Raw genomic sequence first — 23,537 nt, 5'->3', positions numbered from 1 at the left:
CGGACCTGGGGTGGTAACCATCTGGACTATCAAGGGCATAGAATTGAGGTCAGTAGCAGGAGAAGGTGCTAATCTGCTCTAAGCACCATGGTACTAGATTGATGTGTGTGTTTGTGTATATCTTTGTATAATATGTTTTAGTGTGTATTGAAAGTACATTTTCTTCTTGAAAGTCAAGCAATGGGATGGGAAATCCGTTACTAAGCAGATGAGTGTTTCTTGAGTGCTGATCTCAAGTACCTAACTCTACTGTCCCTGATAAGCCTGTGAATGCTCACCATCACTACCAATGAGTCCTACTCAGATCAAGAGATTTGACTTTCATAGAGATTTCAAGTGGTTTTGCGTTGCCTAGTTCGCAGACGCATAGTACCACAGACTCCTGAATATCAGAAGCATACAGCCTCAACCCCTACGGTTGCGGCGAAAAAGCACCTGCGCCGTTAGCCCTCTCAACGGGATCTGACACCCCTGATCTAACTTATTAGCAGCTTGGTGTAATCTCACCGCTTTCTGTACTGGGTGCTAATGTATAAGGAAATTGGTTATTGGTTTAGGGAAGTGGAAACCCTACTCAGGTAACAACCCGAATCCTTGTCAGGATGAACCACAGATGTCATTTAATTAACTTGTACTAATCACTCTGGCAGCTTGGCACAAATGCAGTCAAGCTTAACTTTGAGGCAAAGTGTAAAGTATTTATATAGCACACAAACAGCAAAAAAGTGAAAAGCCCGACACTAATTTAGAAAAAGAGAGAACATTTTATTAAATGATACAAAAGTGAGTTAAGTCCAATCAGTAGAACCTGAGTTATGAATCTTTTACGTTTTTAGTGAAAACTGGTGCCTACAAGATTAAAGTGGCAAGGGCAAAGTCCAAAATTAAGGGCTACCACGATGGAGTGAGGTTCAAATACACAAGGTGGATTAGGCATTGCCTCTGCTTATCTTCTGACTTAAAAGTAATTTTGAAGAAAAGTCCAGGAGAAGGTAGAGCTCAGTAGGACAAGGCAGCAAGCTGTGTCTGAGGTGTCGTCGTCATCGTCGCCACCAGGGCTTTCTGGAGAATTCTGGAAAAAGTTCAGAGCGGGAGAAGCTGGATTTCCAAGGCGAGCAGTTATCGAGAGGAAGCCTATCGCCATGGATCCCGGTGAAGATTTTAAATTTGGCAGCTTTTTGCAAGTTGAACATCTACAGTAGGACAAAGCTGCAAGTCATTGCTGAAAACATCAGATACCATAGCCCGGAGGTCCTGCTGAACAGGCTGCAAACAATTATATAGCTGGAGCTTCTGTGAAATCAGGCCAATTAGCAATACACCTTAGGTGGATAGGCTGGAAGGTTGGTACCAGTGTTCTTTCAGTTCTAATGGCACATTTTGGTGATAATGTATCCAAGTCTCAACTTTTAAGGTTAGGCAGGAATAGCACCTCTAACACCACTTCCAATGTTCCAAGCACGGGGAGCACCACTTTGGGGATTAGAACTGACAACAGCAGAGGCCAGGTACAGGGTTTAAGGTACTGGAGCTTGAGATGTCCCAGTCACTTACATAGGAGCCCATCTAACTGCCCCTTCTAGTCATTCTGCTAGTCATGGGTTCAAGAAGATGGTCATTTCTCCTTGAAGCAACAAGGCAGGCCTCAAGCAGCAGGGCAGTCCTTTGGAGTACAAGTCAGTCCTTCTGAAGTCTTCCAGAGTGTAGTGAGGAGTTGCTCTGAGGGGCCAATATTTATACTGGTGCTAGCTTTTGAAGTGGGGGAATCTTCTAGGCTGTCCCCACAGCTGGTTCTGAAAAGGTCTCCCCTTTCCCTGTCAAAACTCCTAGTAGTCTGATGTAACAAAAGTCTAGTGCCAGGTTTTTTGTGTGTGAGCTGGAGGTAGCACCCTTAAATTGGGTATGGTACAGTTCCGCCCCCAGTAATTCAAGCAGGATGGCCCAGACTACCAAAATCTAGTCCCTTTTGTCTTACAATCTGGGAGCAATACACAAAGTCCAGCAGCTAACCCATGCACAGACAAGTACCCCATGACACTAGCAGCAGGCACCAGATGGTCAAGAGAATAGAAACTTTCTAAATGTTGCATTTTCATAATAGTTACCTAAAATCCAACTTAACCATTAAAAAAGATTTTAGATTACAGTTCATTTGACTCCTACCTGTTTCCAATCAAATGTTAGCACCTAATACATTTAATACGGTTACTCAATATGATCCTATGGGGGTGGCAGGCCTTATAATAAAAAAAAACAAGAAAAACAGGGGTTTTCATCATCAGGATATGTAAAACTTAAAAACAAATGTCTTATTTTTTAATTGCAATACATTTTGCTCTAAAGGCATTTTATGTCCGACATTCGGGCGGGACTTATATACATTGAAAAGCAAGGTTTCAGCCAAGCAAAAGGTCTATTTTGTAACACACACACACAGATGTAGTTGGTCATGTGATGCTTCAGATCAAAATCTAAAAAAAGCCTATAACTCAAGAAAACATGTTCTTTTAAGAATGAAAGCCTTCACCCATGCCAAGGGGCCATGCTTCATCATCCGGCCCCTTCTCACACCAAGAATTGAAATTCAGTGATGTGGGCTACAACTACTGCCTCCCACCCAAGGGGGGATATGGAAGGAGCTCTTTGATATTTTTTTTAATCATGGGGCAATGGTATCCCTTTGAGAGCTAGGTATGGGTGGAGTCAAATGTAGGTGCTGAGTGCAGAAGGTAGATTTACAATCAAGGGGAGCGAGACCTTCAACCCAATCCATGTTAGGTCAAAATGTTTCTGCCCTTCTCAAGACCCACTCAGAGGTATCTGGGCATTCATCAGAACAATTAGGTAATCACTCTGCTATTAAGCGCCAATCAGTGAAAGGAAAGTGAAAGATAATTGTTTTTAAACTTAACAAATTAATTAGACTGGCACTTCATAAAAGTCCACTATTTTCAGCACCTAAAACGAGAGTTATAGATGTTAAACATAATTATTGACAATTGAATGTGATTTGCAAAGAAAGGTGTAACCTACATTAATAAAATCCCCACAACCCTCTATCAAGTAGGGTGCTAGGCTGCAACTCGAGCCTTATTTGATGGACATAACTGTTAAAGATGTTTAAAAATATATGAAAAAACTATTCCCAACAGGTATCATGCAAAGACAATTTCAATGATGTATGCAATATGCATTACACAAAGGAAGAAACCAAGGAGTCATTTGAGTTTTTTGATAAAAGGCAGTATTATTCACCAAGAGACAAGGGGGAATGGTCTTTCACATGGCAATACAGTTAAAACAGCACTGTACAGAGCAGATCATGTGACAACCCGGTGGCACTTGGTGCAAGGTGCTATATACAATTAGTGATGGTGAAGGTGCAAGTGCTAAGGTGAACAGCGTGATTGACGCATGAAAATGAAGTTTTTAAATCAAATAATAGCTCCACAGAAACAAGTTGTAATCACTTTAAATTAAGATTTTTCAAAGTTTGAACAGGAGCACAAAACGTGAAATGCGTCATATAATTCCAGCTGTGAAGTCGACGGCGTTTTGATCCCCTTTAGTCGGATCGTCATCAGGACAGGGTTGTCGATGGAACCAGTGCTAAGGGCGAGAAAAGGGCAGTTTGAGCGGGGAACCGAGGACTGGGGTGTGGAGTGCGGTGGGTGGGTGGGTGGGTGAATGGTCCGGTATAGCTATCAGAACAGTGAAAGTCTAGATGTGGATGTGGCGTGGTGGGGGTGGAGGCCAGAGTAGGGAGTTGGAAAGTGGGTTGGGGGTGACTACAATGGGTGTAGATATCAAGGGTTGGAAAGTTAAATTAATATAAATCAAAAGTGGCAGTAAAGTGAGAGTGATTCAGGCTTACGCTAATAAGTGCGAGGTAAGAACCGGGCGGTGTGGGAGTGCGAGGGTAACGGAAGGGAGAAAACTTACAGTGGTACCCAGGCCGGGAGGCGTGGGTAGCCAAAGTCCAAGCGGCCGCTCAAAAGTCGAAAACTGCGGGGGAGCAAGCGGGGGGTTACAAAACTTGGCCAAGTACAGGGCAAAGGGTAGATAGAAAAACACGTTTTAAAGGTGGAGTTACCTGATCGTAGATTGTATCTGATCAGCAGGCGGGATATTTTCAGCATACAACACACAAAAGAGCAGATCAGGTCTGGAGAAGAGTGTGTAGCTGTACTGGCCAGGGTGCAGATTAAAAGGATGCATACATGAGCACATGATGTTGAAAATCACTGGCTAGATGAATCCCATCAGACCACCCCTATGGTGGAATTTACGTCATCTGGGATGTTACTGATCATACCAAAACACAACCGACCATGTAGTGCCGATGTAGAAATGGATGTCAGGAAGATAGCCGTGACAATCATCAAAAAGTGATCATGACTAAGGTGCAGTGCCTATATAACAGTAGTGAAAATAAAATTAACTACATGTGCGTCGTAAGGTATTCAAAACGCACTTCATGTGTCAAAAGTTAAAAACACGCCGGGTAATAAAGTTACCCAATGGCGCAGTGATGAACGGTCGACATGTTTCAGCTCTAGGGACTTTCCCCAGCTTTCTTCAGGACCACAGCTAGTATTGCTACTGCAACCGTAAGTGAATGTTAAATCAATATCAAACGATGTACTAAAAAATGAGTACATATCTACCAGGAACCATCACCGTTGAATGTCCACTGGACCTCCACTTCCGCTCGGGTCACAATCCGTGGCACCGACGGACAGAGCGGGGCCTCATACTCCCGAGCGGTTGCCGGGTGAGGTGGGGTCTTCACACACACAAGGCTGGGAAGAAGATGTTCTCCTTGCCTTCCAGTGGACATTCAACGGTGATGGTTCCTGGTAGATATGTACTCATTTTTTAGTACATCGTTTGATATTGATTTAACATTCACTTACGGTTGCAGTAGCAATACTAGCTGTGGTCCTGAAGAAAGCTGGGGAAAGTCCCTAGAGCTGAAACATGTCGACCGTTCATCACTGCGCCATTGGGTAACTTTATTACCCGGCGTGTTTTTAACTTTTGACACATGAAGTGCGTTTTGAATACCTTACGACGCACATGTAGTTAATTTTATTTTCACTACTGTTATATAGGCACTGCACCTTAGTCATGATCACTTTTTGATGATTGTCACGGCTATCTTCCTGACATCCATTTCTACATCGGCACTACATGGTCGGTTGTGTTTTGGTATGATCAGTAACATCCCAGATGACGTAAATTCCACCATAGGGGTGGTCTGATGGGATTCATCTAGCCAGTGATTTTCAACATCATGTGCTCATGTATGCATCCTTTTAATCTGCACCCTGGCCAGTACAGCTACACACTCTTCTCCAGACCTGATCTGCTCTTTTGTGTGTTGTATATTGTATTCAGGGGTATGAGCAGACAGGTCTTTAAACATCCCCTCGACCCTCCACATACCTGTTTTGTTTTCTGGGATATTTTGAGCGCCTACGGGGAGGAAAAGTACTGGGAGTAAGAAAGAGTCGGTTTGCGAGTAAGATAGTTATTAAACCTCCTCCTACTAACTTTTCATCAAGTCTGATCTTAGTCAAAAAGGGTTCTAAAGCTAAAACAAACAAAAGAGGGGATAAAGGGCAACCTTGACGTACACCCCTTTGAAGGGGAAAATAATCGGATGTCATACCGTTAGCAAAAATTGAAGCATGGGGGCTAGAATAAAGTAAAGAAATAAGAGAAATGAATTGAGGTGAAAAACCGAACCAACGAAGAGCTTGAAACATAAAGTCCCATCCTATTCTATCGAAAGCCTTCTCGGCGTCAAGAGAGATGGCAGCCAATGGATAAGAAAGGGAGGGAGCTTTACTTAAAATATTAAAGAAAACACGAGAGTTATCTGACGATAAACGACCTTTAACAAAGCCTGATTGTTCTGGGCCAATATAATTTGGTAATAGGGGATCTAATCTAAGAGCAAAAATGTTGGCGAAAATTTTATAATCTGTGTTTACAAGGGAAATGGGGCGATAATTTTTACATAAGGTATGGTCTTTGTCAGGTTTGGGAATTAAACAAATTAATGCTTCTTGAAAGGTTCCCCGGGAAGATCCAGAATCAACAAAAGATTGAAATAATAGGAGTTGTTTAGGAAGGAGAAGGAAGGAAAAGTGATTGTAGAATTCAATAGTGAAACCGTCAGGCCCAGGTGCTTTACCACTACGGAGAACAGAAACAGCATGTGAAATTTCAGAGAGGGAGATATCCGAATCAAGTGATTGAAAATCAACATGAGAGTAGAGAGGGGAAGGAATTCTTGAAAATAAGTAAGAAGATCAGTGGGGTCAGGACTGGATTCAGGAGTATATAAAGTTTGATAGAACGAAACAAATTGATTTAATATGTCCTTTTCTTTAAACAGAGAAATTCCAGCCGAACCTTGTAGAGATTCAATTTTTGTTCTTTCTTTTCGTATTTTAAGATAGTTAGCTGGCAATTTGCCCATTTTGTTTTGACCTCCATAATAACGAGATTTGCATTTAAGGAGAGAATTAGATGCTGCAATTGTGGTAAATTTATTAAAATCAAATTTGGCTGAGATAAGCTCGCGAAGGGAAGATTCAGAGCTAGAATTATAATAAGCATATTCTAACTTATTAATTTTATCCAAAAGTTGAGTTGACTTAGAAATCAATTTCTTTTTCTTTTGAGAAACATAATTAATGACAAATCCCCTAACAGCTGCTTTAAATGAATCCCACACCATGACAAAGGAAGATTCAGGGAGATGATTAAGTGTAAAAAACTCAGTGGCAAAAGCCGTAAATTGAGGGCAGAAATCAGAGTCAAGGAGTAAAGAGTTATTAAATCTCCAACGTCCTGAGTGAGGAGAGAAGGGAATAAGGTCAATATCAACAAAAACGGGAGCGTGGTCTGAAATTAAGATTGAACCAATGTCTGAGTGAAGGGCAAGTTGGGCTAGGGGTTTGCTAAGAAAGAGGTAATCAATACGAGATTGGGAATGGTGGGTGGGGGAATAAAAAGTGTACTCTCTAAGGTCAGGGTTACATAGTCTCCAAATGTCAACTAAAGCGTTATTTTGAATAGATGCAGTAAATTGGGAGTGCATTTTGGAGGAAACAAACTTAACTCTAGAATTCCTGTCTAAAATGGGGTCTAGGACTTGATTGCAATTACCACCGAAAATAACATATTGTTCATCAAGCGTAACAAGTTTGTCAGAAATAGCAGGCCAAAACAATTTATCAACCCCTGTAGGAGCATAAACATTGAAAATAACTATTGGTATTTTGTCTATGAGAAGATTTACAAGAACCCAACGACCATTAACATCACATTCTTGAGATATAACAGAAACTGTTAACTTTTTATGACACAATATAACAGAACCATTTTTCTTACCCAAGGCAGGAGAGTGAAAAACATGTCCCACCCAGCAACGTTTGAGTTTTACAGCCTCCTTTTCCGAAAGGTGGGATTCTTGGAGGAGGGCTACATCAGCTTTAAGCCTAGTCAAATGTGTTAGAACTCGTTGACGTTTAATGGGGTTATTTAACCCCTTAACGTTCCAAGTAACTACTCGGAATAGAAATCAAAAATAGAATGATATGGAAAAGAAGATAGAATAGAAAAGTGAGTCGAGAAGATAAGAGAATAGTAGCAGGAATGTAGAAATAGAGTATGTGAGAGAAATAAATCAAGAGAGAATAGTGAGAATACAGTGAGAAAAAGGGAGAGAAAAGAGCAAAGAAAGGAGATAGTAAAAGAGAACAGTAGAAAAGACAGAACAATGTAAGAAGAACATAGAAACATACCAACAGATACATAACGGAGAATGAGGGGTGACGACGCCAGAAGATGACGACACCGACAACGGAACACACGCCACCGAACACCTGAGAAACCAGCAGAGGACTGAATTGAAGGGATGCATGAATACACCGGGGTGAAGAAAAGGGAAGAGGATCTGTAAGAAGACAAAAATTAGGAGGGATGTTAGAGAATCATACGAAATACAAAATACAAAATGCAAAATATTAGGATATGATATAAATAAGCAGGGAAAAAGGAACAAAAATAAGATACGATAGGGTAACAGAAAGGCAAACAGTTTAGTCATGCGTGATTAAACATGCGTGGTTAAACAGCTCTTGCAGTGTCCATGACGTCGGCCTCTTGTTGACGAAGAAACTCTTGAAGGACTTGTGGATCATCGAAAGTTGTTGTCTTGTCCTTATAGGTCACCTTAAAGAGACAAGGGTGAAGCTGTCCAAACCTGGCATTAAGAGCTCGTAGTTGTGGTCTCAAATCAAGGAATTGTTTCCGACGATCAGCTGTCACTTTAGCCACATCCTGAGATAGATATAATCGATGACCTTCCCATATAACTTGTTTTCTAGCTTTTGCTGCTGAAAGAACCTGCAGGAGGTCAGTATATTGTAAGAACAGCATGATGACTCCGCGGGGTTTGGTGGAAACTTTAGGACCAAGTCGATGTGCACGTTGAATGTTAAGTGAAGAGGAAGGAGGAAGGTCCAAAATTTTCGGTAGAAAGGTTTGGAAAAAAGCAGTCGGATTGGATCCCTCTGTAAGTTCAGGAAGTCCATAAAGGCGTAGGTTATTTCTAAGATTACGATTTTCCAACTCCTCTGTCTGCCTCCTTGGGAGAGAGACATCTTTCTGAAGAAGCGAAATCCTAGAACATGAGGCCTGAAGGGACTCCGTGGTTTGTTCTACCAGAAGAACCCGCGATTCAAGAGTGGACCATTTGTCGTGGAGAAACTTCAAAGTCTTAGTAGTCTCAGCCATGAAGGGTTTGAGCGCACGAATTTCCTCAAGAATAAGATCCATAGATGCCGAATGTAACGAAGAGCCTGGGGAGGGAGGATCCTTTTTTAGTCGCTTTGTTGAAGCAGGTTGTAAAAGTTTACTTGAGGAAATAGCTTTTGGAATTGCCCCAGGAGGTAAGTCCGGCTTATGAGAAACAGGATCATCCATGTTCGGAGTCGTGGTGTCAGAATCTGAGGAATGACGTGGTTTGGGCGTAAAGCAATAAGCTTGAGGGTACGCAGTTTCCCTATGAAGAAAAAAAAAAATAGGAGGGAAAATATTAGTGCCACCACAGACCACAGGAGAAAGTTTGTATAAATAGTATGCAAGGAATAAAAACTGTGGCACAGCACTATTTAATGCGTACAGGAAATGCGCCCAACAATACTGAGGATATGTCGGATTATTCAAGATGGTAGCTGTGTAACATACTGTTCCTCCTCAGGAGAACTTCCATAGATGTTGTGCGCAAATAGAACACTGCAGTAAAACAATAAGCAGTGTATACAAGCGCAAGGACAGCAACGGCGAGGACACGCAGTACATCCAGTATGTTACTATTATGATGGAACCAATGTTCGTGAAGAAGACTGCTGTAGCCTCACTGCGCAAAGAGAAACACTGTGGTAGACCAACAAGCGTAGCGCATATTAAAATGCGGTCGAAAAAGGCGCCAAACAGGAAGTTGAAGCGTGAAGTGATGAGGCAGAATTATTGAAGACGGCGCTTGCACGTCAAAATATGAAAAGAGGAAAACTGCAGCTGGAGAGGCATTCTGCAAAGTGTTTAGGCTGTTGAGGGAGGGAGCAGACAATAAACGTCTTGTAGAAAGGAGAATGAGGCATACATGAGGGAATTACCGCTCGTGGAAGTAACGCGGCAAAAAGAAAATGGCGGCCGCTGGAAGAGCGGACCGCGTCACTGCGAAAAGGAGCGCATGTCGCTGGAGTTGAGAAACAAGGTACAGAGCCTCCTGCTCACCTCATGTTCCGACACCAGATTCAGGGTCTATTGTCTGTAAAAGTCCGGTGAAAGCGGAGAAAACTGCCGGCGCCGGTGCTCGGTCAGCGGAGCTCCGACGTCAAGCCGCCACCTTGTGCGGCGCTCAAACCACGCCCCTCCTCAGAACTAGATTTTTGATTAGGTCAAAGTGCTCAAGTTTCAGGAGAACAACACAGTTAAAAATTCATACCTCTGTCCAGTTGTGTTCCTAACAATTGTTTATTTTTCGCTAAATCCATCCATGATGTTTCGACTTGACACAAAATGTATCTATTAATTACATCTTTGACGTTTGGTCTGCTGTTCGTTTCCTTATATTAATTCTGCTCTTCATTGTGATGCATTTTCAATACATTCAATAAAGGCATTTGTTTTCTCTGCTGTACGTTTGAAAGATTTGAAAAATTTAGCTGGCTTCCTTTCTAGCAAGCTAAATTCCCCCAATGTCACATTCAAAGTGGCAACATAATTAGTTTGTGATGTCTTGGAAAGCTCTTCTTTCCCATTGTTCTTGATCATCTAATGACTTTCTTTCCTTTTTTGTCTTGTCTAACATTAATGTTCACACTTTGAATGTAATAGGCTGTTGGCAGAGGGTGGCTGGTGCAGATCTGGGATGGGAGGGAGGAACAAAAACATACCTCCTTGCACCGTCCCTCTGCCCTCTCCACCGGCGTCTCTCCTGGAACAGGACCAGAGGACATAGGAAGCACCCAGGCTCTCCTGAGTCAATCAACACGCTGCAATGCAGGGTTGTGATAGGTCTGAGTGTCGTGGATCAGCGCTCAGACAGAGACTGAGGGCCTGGGCATGTTCTCCACCCAGGCGTAATGCGGCCTGGGTTGAGAACATTCAAAGACAGCTGGTCACACATTCATGTACAGGTAGGGAGTGCAAAATACTCCTCCCCTGCTCTGTCAGCAGATCAGCCCCGCCAGCCCACCAAGCTGCCGCATCAAGGAAAAAAGAAAATGATAATAACTTAGAGTATTTTTCCTTTATCTACTGCTTAAAAGCTTATATGGGATGGGTAGAAAAACTGATTTTTCCTATATGAACTTAAACTACACATAACTGGACGTGGACTTGGTGCATGGGATTTTGAATGATATTCAGCACTGCAGCAACAGTGGTGGATTTCTAGGTTGCTAAGTGGTGACCACTGGGAGGAGATGGATCTGTTGGCCAGAGAGTCCAAACAGGGGGCACTGCTGGTAAAGAGGGCAATAGCAATGACTAAAGTGGGGACTGGTCCCTCATAGACCGTATGGACATTAGTCTGATGGACTCCCAAACTGGAGAAGGGGAAAGAAACTGATAAGTGATGATAAATGAAGTGTGACAATAGATGTAATTATAACAAAATCTCAATACTGAAAGTTAAAAAAAATGGTAGTGTAGTAACTTAAGATGGTGGATGGCGTTTAAGTGAGGATGTTCAAGTCTTTGCTCATTTAACAGTCCGCCATCTTGTTTTCCTTAACTCCTGCCCTACAGTACAGTGTGCATGTAGGTGTGTATATTAGGCATGTATGCAAGTCCCAGTTGCCACCAGAAGCCTTGAAGAACATCTCAGCTGCAACCTCTGGCCTAGGAAGTTTTGGACATGCCTGGAAGAGGTCTCCCTGAGTCCTGAACTTTTGACCTCATTGCAATCCATCAAACGGTCCAGAGTTATTCACATTTGAACCCCTAGTCTGTTTCCCCAAGATTTGAGTTGGCAAGAGGGACTGCAGACTCCTCTCCTTCTGACCTGCGTGCATCACTTGTACCATAAAATTTCATCCGCGGACAGGAGTTCCATTAATATACAGCATTTATTTTGGAGTACTAGCAAAAAAACATGTTTGGTTACCCAGTGACTGACCTATGGCCTAGTGCGTTCCGTAAAGTCTGTGTGTGGACACCTGGGACCGGGTACTGCTTTTGTATCCCTGACAAGTTATATTTTACTTGCCAAAGCCCCGACTCAGCACTTTGAGATTTGGGTTCACAGTTACTAGCATGGCTCTGGTGCAATGAAACTTCATAAAAAGCCCAGCCGAACTTAAACCACCAACCAAAACCCAAGTAACTGCTTTATAAAGAGAAAGAGCATAGTTGACTTTGAAGCGAAACAGAGTGTTTTGTTAGTCCTTTGTAGACTATCTTCAAAGGCCACAGACATTTTCATCATTGAAGTATCAGAGTGCATTCGATCATTTCTATTTCCCGTGGACTGTTTTTTAATATCTGCATCTGTCTTTTGTTTTGTTCCACTGCCTACAGCATGAAGATGATAAGAATCAATTTAACTTGAATGAACGAATGGACTGCCCTTACATTCTCAGAGTATCGAGGTAGGAAATTAATATTTCATTCTAACATCAATGATAAATATTCATGTTTGCTATTCTTATTTCTGAATTTTATTGACAAGCAATGAAATATTCCTCATTTACTTTTTCACCGAGTGCATAGCTTTTTTTCATACTCCTGCCCCCACCAGAAAACATGTTTTGCATGAAGTAAGATTTGGAAAACAGTAAAAATGTCAGTGTAATGGTTATTTACCACATACTGTAAACTAAATTAGATGAGCATGTCAATAAAATAAATATTCATGAGAGGAAAGGCATAAAATACAGGCAATCCATCATAAAGTGCAGTGAAGCGTAACCATAAATTATTAGCAGATAGGGCTACTAGTCACAGTTCACAGGTAAGAAGCAGTAAATAAACTCCTCATTCCACTCGTTTTACTTATTGCTTCCTTAACATGCCCTTAACGGATCATAAACTGTTTTTTGATTTGCTTATTGTTTACCTTCAACATTAACACTCTCCATCTATCCTTCATTAAAGGACATGGTTGTGAAAACCAAAAAACAGAAACACATGTGTAATGAAGCGACAATCTGCCTTAGAGTTTTCCAAGGTCACCTTTTGAAAACTGCGCTTAGCTTACATTATCCTCCGTGAAACTGGATGTTTAGCTGTACCTCCACCTCTTTCTTAACAGTCTAAACTTTAACAGTATAATGCTCATGAGTATTACCAAAAAAACAAGCATTTGCAATGCAATACGCCTCCTATTGCATTGCAAATGGCTGGCAACTTGCAGCGTCGGATTGGTAACGTGGGAGTTCTGCTGTGGGATGCTTTTTTTAGCAGTCTGGGGGACCATTTGGGCGCTGTCTCTGTTGTTCGAACACAGCCAGCGGCCAGTGGCGTAACAAAACTTGTGGGGGCCCCCCTGCAAAGCACATGGAGGGCCCCCCCCAGGCGGCCCGGCCCACCACCTACCACTCCCCCCGCCCCCACCCTGAAAAAAATCTGGTATATTTTGATTTGAAACCTCCAACTTTTAATTAAATGCTTCTATATTGTCTTGACTCGAAGTTCTAATGAGAAAGTGGGAAACCTTCTTAGCATATATGCAACGCTTTTAGTAGCAATACTGTCAAGAGCAGATAATTTAACTGAGGCAGTAATCAGAACAATGCCAAGGAGTGGTCCTATTGTCTCAGGAACGGCAGCGATCAGAACAATGCCAAGGAGCGATCCTATTGTCTCAGGAACTGACTCTGGCTGAAGATCAAAGAACAACTATGAAGGAGCAGAATTAGAATGGACATTGATGGACAATAACTTGAAACTTTGAAAGACAAACCCAAACCTGCAATTCCATAGACTCGACTGACAATATACATGAGAATTACACAAGATATAACTTAGTATCCTGCGAATTCCAAGAGAAATAGACTACAGAATTATCAAAATGCCACACCCTTGTGACTGTCTAAGTCTGTGCATGATAATAACGTGAACTGAGGAAGCAATTTCAATTTCTAACATCATTTATCAGTAAGCAGGACAAAACAGGCAGGCAAACGAGGCTGAGGAGGAAAACAGTTTGGATGTGTCAGAACAGTGATGCAGATGTTTGTCTGTTTGAATTTATAACTTCTGTAGTATAAACAATGCTAAATACAAGATTTAAGGCACACATATTACAGACAAGTGCAAGCAACACCATAAATAACACCTGGGGTTATATATGTGAGCCTGTGTGCTTTCCTTTCAGACAAATGTTTGATAAACAAGGGTGAATCCTTATTGTGACATAATATAGTTATCCAGATATATTTGTGTCAAAAAGATGGTTGTTTTACTTTTGTTCATTCACCGCTCAATTAGTCCATTTCACTCTTAGTTTGATTATAAATATTTATTAAGAAGAGAAGATACTATGGAGATCAAATGGGTATGGCACTGGGGGTGGCACACCTGTGCCTATTCACGGATTGGTTTTGCCCCTTGCTTCCCCAGTGGTCATCACCGACCTAAGCCTCAGATAACAAATCACGGAAGTAAGAACTAAAGTCCTGAGTTGGCTGGGGTATTGAAACCAGAGGCACAACTAGACCCGAACTTCCGGGGGGGGGGTGTGGCTACCACTCCCACCCAGGGCAAACCCCAGCACTGCTTGCACACGTTGCAAGTCTTTGTTGGTGCCCCCTCCCCATTTCTTCCTTCTCCATGAATTCCCTCACTACCACCGACAATCCACTTCATATCACTATAGCTCCTTTCTGACAAACACTTACATTTTTTATAGCACTACTCACACTCACTTCAGTGATCTGCATGATACACGTTCTTTGTAGCAGGCATATTAACACTACGCTTTGTGGGTGGCAGAAGTGCCCATGTGAGTGCACAGTGAGCGATGCAACAGTGTGAGAGTAGGGTAAGAGGCGTGACTACAGGGGGAGTGAGGTGACCATATGAATTTGGGTGCGGATGTAAGAGTAGAGTGGGACGAATTAATGTATGGTTAGTGATGGGGTCGTTTGAGTGAGATTGCAGTTTGAGCAGTGAGGGGGACAGGTGAGTGAAGGGTGAGTGGTGTGCTTGTGTGACTGCAGGGTGAGGTACAGGGTGAACAGTGCAAGTGCATTGTGAGTGCAGAGTGATCACTGTGAGTGCAGAGTGAGTGAGTGAATGGTATGAGTGCATGGTGATCAGTGTGAGTGCATTGTGACCGCTGTGAGTGCAGGGTGAGCGTAAAAGTGAAGGGCAAGAATGAGGAGTAAGTTATCTGAATGCAGGGTGAATTCCCAGAAACTTGAAGTGACTCGGCATGTTATTGACAGCGGCGTAGGGTTTCAGATACAAGTTAAACTATTGCTGTTATGACATTAATTGGGATCGAGGGTGTAGGAAATAAATAATGTGTTGATCCTGTCATTATTTTGATGTCCCAGAGTGACTTATCTGTGCATACTTCTAACAGCAAATATAAATAAAAAGCACTTTTAATTGTGTTTTAGGGATGCCTGAATGATCCATGACTGATAATTAAAGGGAACAAAGACAGAAAAGTCACATTACAAATGAATACATACTTTTTTATTTAAAACCAGGGCGCAAGTCCTAAAAAAAGAAGTGGGGGGGCCTAACCTAGTTAATCAATATGCAAGTGACATCATGGTGTGTGACATCAAGGGACATGACATCACGGTGTGTGACATAACGGCGTGTGCCAGCACAGGAAGTGGCATCATAAGAAGTGACATCAGATCTTAAGTCCTCACATATGTGTTGAACATGTCTATCATGAGTACATTAAAGCACATTTCTAGCATACAGAGAATCCCTCCTGATTTAGGCAGAAGATTTTCACTTTTATAAGTTACACATAAAACAGTGTTGCCATTTGTCAGTGTCAACTTATTCTACCCATAGTACTTTACAAGAACAAATTGTGATATTTAAATTATTACAAGGCTTCCTCATGGGTAGTAAGCGCTATATAAATGCTATTTATTTTATGTAAATACTGGGAAAGACCAACACATCTGATATTCTTACAGTACATGCATATCTCCTGAACAGAGCCTGAACAAAGTGAAAAGCTGCCTCTTTTAAGTATGTGTGAAGTGCTAAAAGGTGTGAGCCTTTGTTTCCCCTCTGCTGAATTTGCCTCTATGTGTGAGGCTCCTGACTGCTGCCAGCCAGGTGACTCTAACAAAAGGAGGCCTGATAACCCCTCAGTTTGGACCTTTGTTATGGGCCTAGCAGGAGTCTGAACGAAGAATGGAAAGGGGCGACCATTCGGTCCCCCCAAACGTATGGTGGAGTACCACGATCCCCCCGGGAAGCCATCTTGGGCGGGAGGCGTGTCTCGGCTGGTATGCCCGAAGCGGCGTAGCCGGGGCGCGCCTTTTTCCCGCCCCAGAGTGGGCTGGCCTAGACACCAACGCGGCCGGCCACGCCCTCGGAGGCAGGCGGGGGCGGGTTTACGCCCACCCTGAAGACGGATAAAAGGAGCAGAAGCCAAGAAAGCATCCTCTTGTTCCTGTGCTCTGAAGCTGCACCTCCCCGCTGCACGTGAGCTCGAGACGGAACGAAGAGCCAATTTTGAACGTTGTAATCCCTCTTTTTGTCTTACAGATATCCCGTCTAAAAATGCCCAAGAAGGTCGGAAAGCGGGTCGGTACCGATGAGATGCTCCGTATGCTCATGAAGGAGATAGCCGATCTGAAGAGAAAGGTTGAGGCCAAGGACGGGGAGGGAGGACCGAAACGGCCTTTACCGAGAACAATTCCCGGTGGAAAGAGCAAGAGGCCTAGAAGGGGAGCACTTGGGGGGGAGACCCCGGTTCCCGAAGCGCCACGAGAGGAGCCAACCCCGGCGCCAAAGGAGGGGAACCCAATCCCTGTAGTGGTCACCCCTGCGAACAGGGAGGATATGCCCCCCGAGTTGGCGGCGCAATTGGCAGCGTGGTTGGGGAACGATAGCGAGGGCGCCACGGCTGACGACGCCCGGGCAGTGATGAGACAACTGCGGGAATCGAGGGAGGCTGCGAAAGCTCCATCTCCTGTTCTCCCGCAGGTCCCAGCGGTTGGAAGTACAGCAGCCGCAAGTTCAGCGACAAGCGTGGGGTCTACTTCAGGTAAGCGGCCATTGCCGATTGCAGGGGGGGACTCCGCACCTTCTCGAAAGGAGAAGATTGCCCAGCAGGTCCCACTAGAAGTCAAGGAGTTGATTTGGGCGGACAAATATGTAAACATGTTTTCATTGCTTACCGACCATTACGAGATCGAGCATGTAAAGAGTCAAAAGGAGCTCATGCATCCGAGTGTTTGGCGCGCTAAAATGGCCGCCTTTAAGGTTGATGAGACCATCGGTACTTGGGGCAGAGCGTGGGGAATTTTTACTTCCATCATGGGGGAACGCAGACCTGAGTTGTTGACCGAGTTACCCATCTATCAGTCACGTATTATGGAGTATTCTGTGGCATATGGGGGCAATCAGTGGTTCTGCTATGATAATCTGTTTAGAAAAGCTAAGGAACATAACCCGTTGTTGTCCTGGGACTGTTACGACTCTGTGTCTTGGCAAAAAATGGAGAGTACGGGGATGTTGAAGGTGCCATTAGTAGGGAGTAACGGGGGGGAATCCTCCCGCCAAAACTCTGGGACGCCCTTTCGGACAAGTTCAGGTAACGAGTCCCACACGAAGCCGAGTGGCAACACAGGAAAAAGGGGGATATGTTGGAATTTTAACAGAGGCAAATGTACCAGGCCCCAGGGGTCATGCAAATTCAGACATGAGTGTGGGGGATGCGGGCAGCCATCCCATCCTGAGTCCATGTGCAGAGCCAAAATGGGTGATAACGGTGGTAAGGGAGGCGCCAAACAGGTCTAATATAGTCCGAGGGGCGCCTTTACCGACCCCGATTGATACCATGGCAATGATTCCTTGGCTCAGCGAATACCCAGATTATGCTTCCGCTGGGGTGTTGCGGAACGGGTTTTCATATGGTTTCCGCATCCCAGTGGGGGATTTTCAGGGGGTACCGGACTGTAAGAATCAAATGTCGGTCTTACAGCACACGGCGGTGGTTCAGGTAAAGATTAGGAAAGAGGTGACTCGAGGTCGTGTCGCCGGTCCATTCGATTTTCCGCCAGTTGCTAATTTTGTGTGTTCTCCTCTAGGGGTGGTTCCCAAGAAGGACCCGGGGGAGTTTCGGCTGATACACAATTTGTCAGCCCCACATGGTCTTTCCGTAAATGATGCGATAGATCCGGAAGTATGTTCGGTGCGGTACGCATCTTTCGATGAGGCCGTCGCCATGTTGAATCGCCTGGGGCCCGGGACGCTGATGGCCAAATCGGACATCGAGTCAGCGTTCCGGTTGCTCCCGGTACACCCAGACGATCAGCGTCTCCTGGGTTTCCAGTTTCAGGGTCGCTATTACATGGATAAATGTATGCCAATGGGATGCTCGATTTCATGTGCCTATTTCGAGAAATTCAGTTGTTTTCTGCAGTGGGTATTCACGAGGAAGACAGGTTTTCAGCATGTTATGCACTATCTCGATGACTTTCTGTTTCTGGGGGCAGCCGGGGATTCTGAGTGTGGACAGGCCTTACATGAATTTTGTGTCCTAATGAATCAATTTGGTGTGCCATTAGCGCCAGGTAAGACTGTCGGTCCCTCGACCTTGATCGAGTTTCTGGGGATCGAGCTCGACTCAGTGGAAGGTTGTTTTCGTTTACCTAAAGAAAAGGTGTTAAAATTCAGGTTATCCCTTGAGACATGTATTCGTTCAACGAAAGTGAACTTGCATCAATTACAACAGGTGGTGGGTCAGTTGAATTTTGCCCTAAGAGTAATGCCGATGGCGCGCCCCTTTTCCCGCTCGATTGCACAGTCCATGGTCGGCTTGAAGGAAGGACATCATCGTACAAGACTCTCGGCAGAGGTTCGTCAGGACATGCGCATTTGGATTGCATTCCTGGCGGATTTCAATGGTCGAATTGTCTGGAATAAACCAGCAGTGTCTTCCGAGGAGTTGGGACTATGGACAGACTCGGCGGGGAGTGTGGGTTTTGGCGCCATATTGGGTACACAATGGTCGGCGCAAAAATGGCCGTCATGGTGGCACGAGTGCGGGTTGACGAGTAACATTGCTTTTCTCGAACTGTTCCCTATTCTGGTGGCCTTGAAAACATGGCCAGAAGGGTTTAGGGGTCACTCTGTGGTTTTCTGGTCTGATAACATGACCGTGGTTGAATGTATCAATAGTCAGGCAGCACGTTGCAAATTGATTCTGAGACTACTCAAGGAAATTGTGTTATTGTGCATGCAACTAAATGTACTGTTTAGGGCGCGGCACGTGCCGGGGGTGATGAACCAAGCGGCTGATGCGCTCTCTCGTTTCCGTATGCAGGCCTTCTGGGGTTTTCTGCCCACAGCGGACCCGGTGGCGGCACCCTTTCCCGAAGCTCTCTGGTCTCTCGGTGCCCCGAACTACAAGACCTCGTGGGAGAGAGTTTAGCACCCAGGACGAGGAAGGCATATGAAGGGGCGTTCCGTTCCTATTGGGCCTTTTTGGGTACTGCCGGGAGGGGGCTTTGGGGTCTGGAAGAGTCTGTAGTAAGATTCCTGCTCTCTTTACGTCACGCAGGCAAGTCAGTGGCTACGGCCCAGAGGCATCAGGCCGCCATTTCCTTCATGGCAAGGGCTCATGGGATCCAGGACCCGACAGCGTCTTTCGTTGTGCAGAAAGCGCTACGTGGGTGGCAACGCCTTGAGGGTCGCAAAGTAGACGATAGGCACCCGATAGGTTTGGATAGGTTGGCCCTGTTATTTTCCGTGCTACCGGTAACATGTTCATCCCAGTACGAAGCAGTGTTGTTCCGAGTCGCATTTGCATTAGCATTCCATGGGGCTATGCAGGTAAGCGAATTAGTGGCAAAGAACAAGCAGGTTACGATGGGGGGACTGTGCCGGGAACACATTCAGGTCAGAGGGGAGACAATGACGGTCTCTTTTGTAAAGTCCAAATCCGATCAGGATGCAATCGGGGACTGTGTAATCATCCAGAGAATCCCCGGGTCTGCCATGTGCCCTGTTGGGTGCGTAGAAGCATATTTAGCGCAGAGGGTGGCAGCATGGGGGGGGACATTGTTAAGACACGCTGACGCCACCCCACTGACGAGGTTTCAGTTTCAGCGGGTGCTTGCGATGTCGATTTCTGCCGCGGGCTTGAACCCTGGCGATTTTGGGACCCATTCCTTTCGGATAGGGGCTGCTACGGAAGCTACAGCCAGGGGTCTGAATGTTGATCAAATAAAACGTGTGGGGCGTTGGTCCTCGAATTGTTATAAGAGGTATGTACGGTTGCACATGTTGTGATGCTATAACGTGTACTCACGCTTCTTGTTTTTGTTTGGTTTTCAGTTGCGCAAGCCTACGAGGCGGGGCGGACTGTTCAGTCGACCCGACACCGGGGGGCCAGCGGTCAGACATTACCGGCTGTGAAAAAGGAGGTGTGGGTCGTGGGCCACTCATACGTGAGGCGTGCCGCGGACGTATTCAAAGCAGGTGACATGATTCACGTGGCTGGGGAATACGGGTACAGTATGTCCTTCTACGGAAAGGGCGGTCTCTGTATTGACCAGTTTCAAGCATTTTTCGAGGGTTTGTTAGGGCGGACAAGGTCACCGCCGTCTGTAATCATAGTACATCTTGGGGGCAATGATTTGGTGACAACTGGTAGACGACTTCTTCTTCAGGCGATGCTTTCCACGGTAAGTTGGTTGGCAAGAAGAGTTCCAGGGTGCACGATTGCATGGTCCCATATGATCCCACGGAAAGTGTGGCGGGGGGCTATTTCTGTTTCTGCGCTGAATCATTCAGTAAGGAAAATTAATAATAAAATGAGTAGATTGTTTCGTTCAAGTACACTGCATTCTGTTTCGCATGGTTGTATTAAAGGGGACAGTATGTATTTGGGGGACGGTGTTCATTTGTCCCGGGTGGGGAACGAGTTACTCATAGGAGATTTCTTAGCCTGGTTGAAGGGTTTGCAGCATGACCTTTAGGTAGGAGTGTTTTGTGGGGGGTCCGAATAGCCGGTCAACTATCCGGCCTGTGGCGGTAAGGTCATGATCGGTGAGCAGTAATTGGAAGATCCCTATGAGGGGGCGTCACCCATTACGGATGGGAGCGCGTGGGGGAGGTGGCCAATTGGCCCCTCAACGGGGAGGCGGTCCTGTCTAAGGAGAGGCCGCCGGAAGGAAAGGAAAGGTGGTCAAGGCCCCTTCCTGGATAGGAGGGGCTACGGCCCCTCCTGGAGAATTTCCCGGGGCCAGGACATCTGCGACGGCAGATGGGTAAGTTGTGTGGGGTGCGGGAGGGGGTTTACGCTACCTTTTAGACACCTCACACGAGTCCTCGAACGACCGTTAAATGGCGTCGAGTCTATTGGGGCCCCCGTCAAGTACAAAGGGAAATTGGTAGATGCACTTGAGGTACGCCTCGGTGCGGTCGCTCCTCTCACAAGTGAGGGGGGTATGTCTGGGTTAGGGATCTGACACCGGTTACGACCTTGCCGTTGGCCCTTAACGTTAGGATGTACAATTTCAAGTCAAATGATTTGTAGGATGTTAGTTCGGCTAGGAGAACCTCTGTATTAGAGATCTGTTAAGGTTAGCCAAACATCGTAATGTGGAAATGAAATTGTACATAATATGAAACTGTTATTTTAATGTTTTAATTTTGTTTCATATTTTAAATAAATACGGCCGGGAAGGGTTTACTCCCTTCCCGACTTCCAAAAATTCAAGAACTGTTTCCGGTTTCCCAATTCTTGGGGATTGTGTTGAGAGGGGGTGGCGGGTATCTCGGCCATATGGAAAGGGGCGACCATTCGGTCCCCCCGAACGTATGGTGGAGTACCACGATCCCCCCGGGAAGCCATCTTGGGCGGGAGGCGTGTCTCGGCTGGTATGCCCGAAGCGGCGTAGCCGGGGCGCGCCTTTTTCCCGCCCTAGAGTGGGCTGGCCTAGACACCAACGCGGCCGGCCACGCCCTCGGAGGCAGGCGGGGGCGGGTTTACGCCCACCCTGAAGACGGATAAAAGGAGCAGAAGCCAAGAAAGCATCCTCTTGTTCCTGTGCTCTGAAGCTGCACCTCCCCGCTGCACGTGAGCTCGAGACGGAACGAAGAGCCAATTTTGACCCACCCACCAGCCCCTGAGGACAGCTAGTTGTGTTGAGTAAAGATTTGATCTGGTAACTCTGTTTCTTGCAGGTTGTAAGGATCGTCGTGAAATTTTGAATATGCAATAAAGATTGGTTATTTTCAGTTTGTTTTGCAAATAAAGTAATGTTGCACTAATGTCGATCAGTATTCATGCTTGTAATAAGTCATGTTCGTTTTATTGTTTAGTAAATTAGATAGAATTGTCGTATTTATTTTGGTCGGGCGGTAAGGTCATGATCGGTGAGCAGTAATTGGAAGATCCCTATGAGGGGGCGTCACCCATTACGGATGGGAGCGCGTGGGGGAGGTGGCCAATTGGCCCCTCAACGGGGAGGCGGTCCTGTCTAAGGAGAGGCCGCCGGAAGGAAAGGAAAGGTGGTCAAGGCCCCTTCCTGGATAGGAGGGGCTACGGCCCCTCCTGGAGAATTTCCCGGGGCCAGGACATCTGCGACGGCAGATGGGTAAGTTGTGTGGGTTGCGGGAGGGGGTTTACGCTACCTTTTAGACACCTCACACGAGTCCTCGAACGACCGTTAAATGGCGTCGAGTCTATTGGGGCCCCCGTCAAGTACAAAGGGAAATTGGTAGATGCACTTGAGGTACGCCTCGGTGCGGTCGCTCCTCTCACAAGTGAGGGGGGTATGTCTGGGTTAGGGATCTGACACCGGTTACGACCTTGCCGTTGGCCCTTAACGTTAGGATGTACAATTTCAAGTCAAATGATTTGTAGGATGTTAGTTCGGCTAGGAGAACCTCTGTATTAGAGATCTGTTAAGGTTAGCCAAACATCGTAATGTGGAAATGAAATTGTACATAATATGAAACTGTTATTTTAATGTTTTAATTTTGTTTCATATTTTAAATAAATACGGCCGGGAAGGGTTTACTCCCTTCCCGCCTTCCAAAAATTCAAGAACTGTTTCCGGTTTCCCAATTCTTGGGGATTGTGTTGAGAGGGGGTGGCGGGTATCTCGGCCATAAGCCCCAGCACTGCATACTATGAAACCGAGCTCTGCTGTGGTGCCTTTAAGAGGCCAGCATCTGTCTACAACGTGATTGGGAGGCAGAAGCTGCAACACAAAGGATGTTTTGCTAAACACAACTTCAGAAATGTGTTTTCACCTTTAAAGACGTGAAATGATGCCTCATTCTTTGGGAAGAAAATCTTACAGCGTGTAAGAATGACCTGTAGTACTCTTGGGCATGGACAATGCCAAATGTTAGTGCACAGATGTAATCCAAATAAAAGGTAGATTTTACTCCAGGATGTTTGCAATATTTTCAACTGTTTATTCGTTGATCATCATATTGACTTCATATGATTGGATAATCACGACATATATTTCCAAAGTTAATATTGTATAAACAACATGTATCAGGTCCACGTGATTTAGAATCCCCAATGCATTTCGCACATCAGTGCGCTCCCTCAGGGGGTCTGTGAAATAAAAGGAAATGGGACTCTATGTAATCACAATATATGCGAGGAGCACGGAAATACATGATAATATCGAAAGTGACTTACACATGGTGTGCCACAAAAATTGACGTAAAGTTTACCCATGTGCACGTAGGGTGAAATGTATAGGTAAAAAAGCCATGAAAAGTGAGTGAAAATAGCAACCAAAGTATACATATGGTAAAAAAGGACTAGCCTT

At 45.1% G+C, this 23,537-nt stretch overlaps 1 protein-coding gene across 1 annotated transcript in view; it reads left to right on the top strand.

Annotated features, from left to right (window-relative positions):
- The window catches only part of PIK3C2G (phosphatidylinositol-4-phosphate 3-kinase catalytic subunit type 2 gamma), a 1,914,223-nt gene that overhangs the window by 635,984 nt on the left and 1,254,702 nt on the right, over window positions 1-23,537 (top strand). Inside the window, exon 7 of the mRNA XM_086920790.1 lies at window positions 12,106-12,176. Within this exon, the coding sequence (XP_086776916.1) occupies window positions 12,106-12,176 (71 nt within the window). The remainder of the gene's footprint in view (window positions 1-12,105; window positions 12,177-23,537) is intronic.

This window comes from Lissotriton vulgaris, chromosome 1_1 (assembly GCF_964263255.1).
Source record: "Lissotriton vulgaris chromosome 1_1, aLisVul1.2, whole genome shotgun sequence".
Lineage (NCBI taxonomy): Eukaryota > Metazoa > Chordata > Amphibia > Caudata > Salamandridae > Lissotriton > Lissotriton vulgaris.
This window is presented reverse-complemented; position numbering and strand designations above follow the sequence as displayed.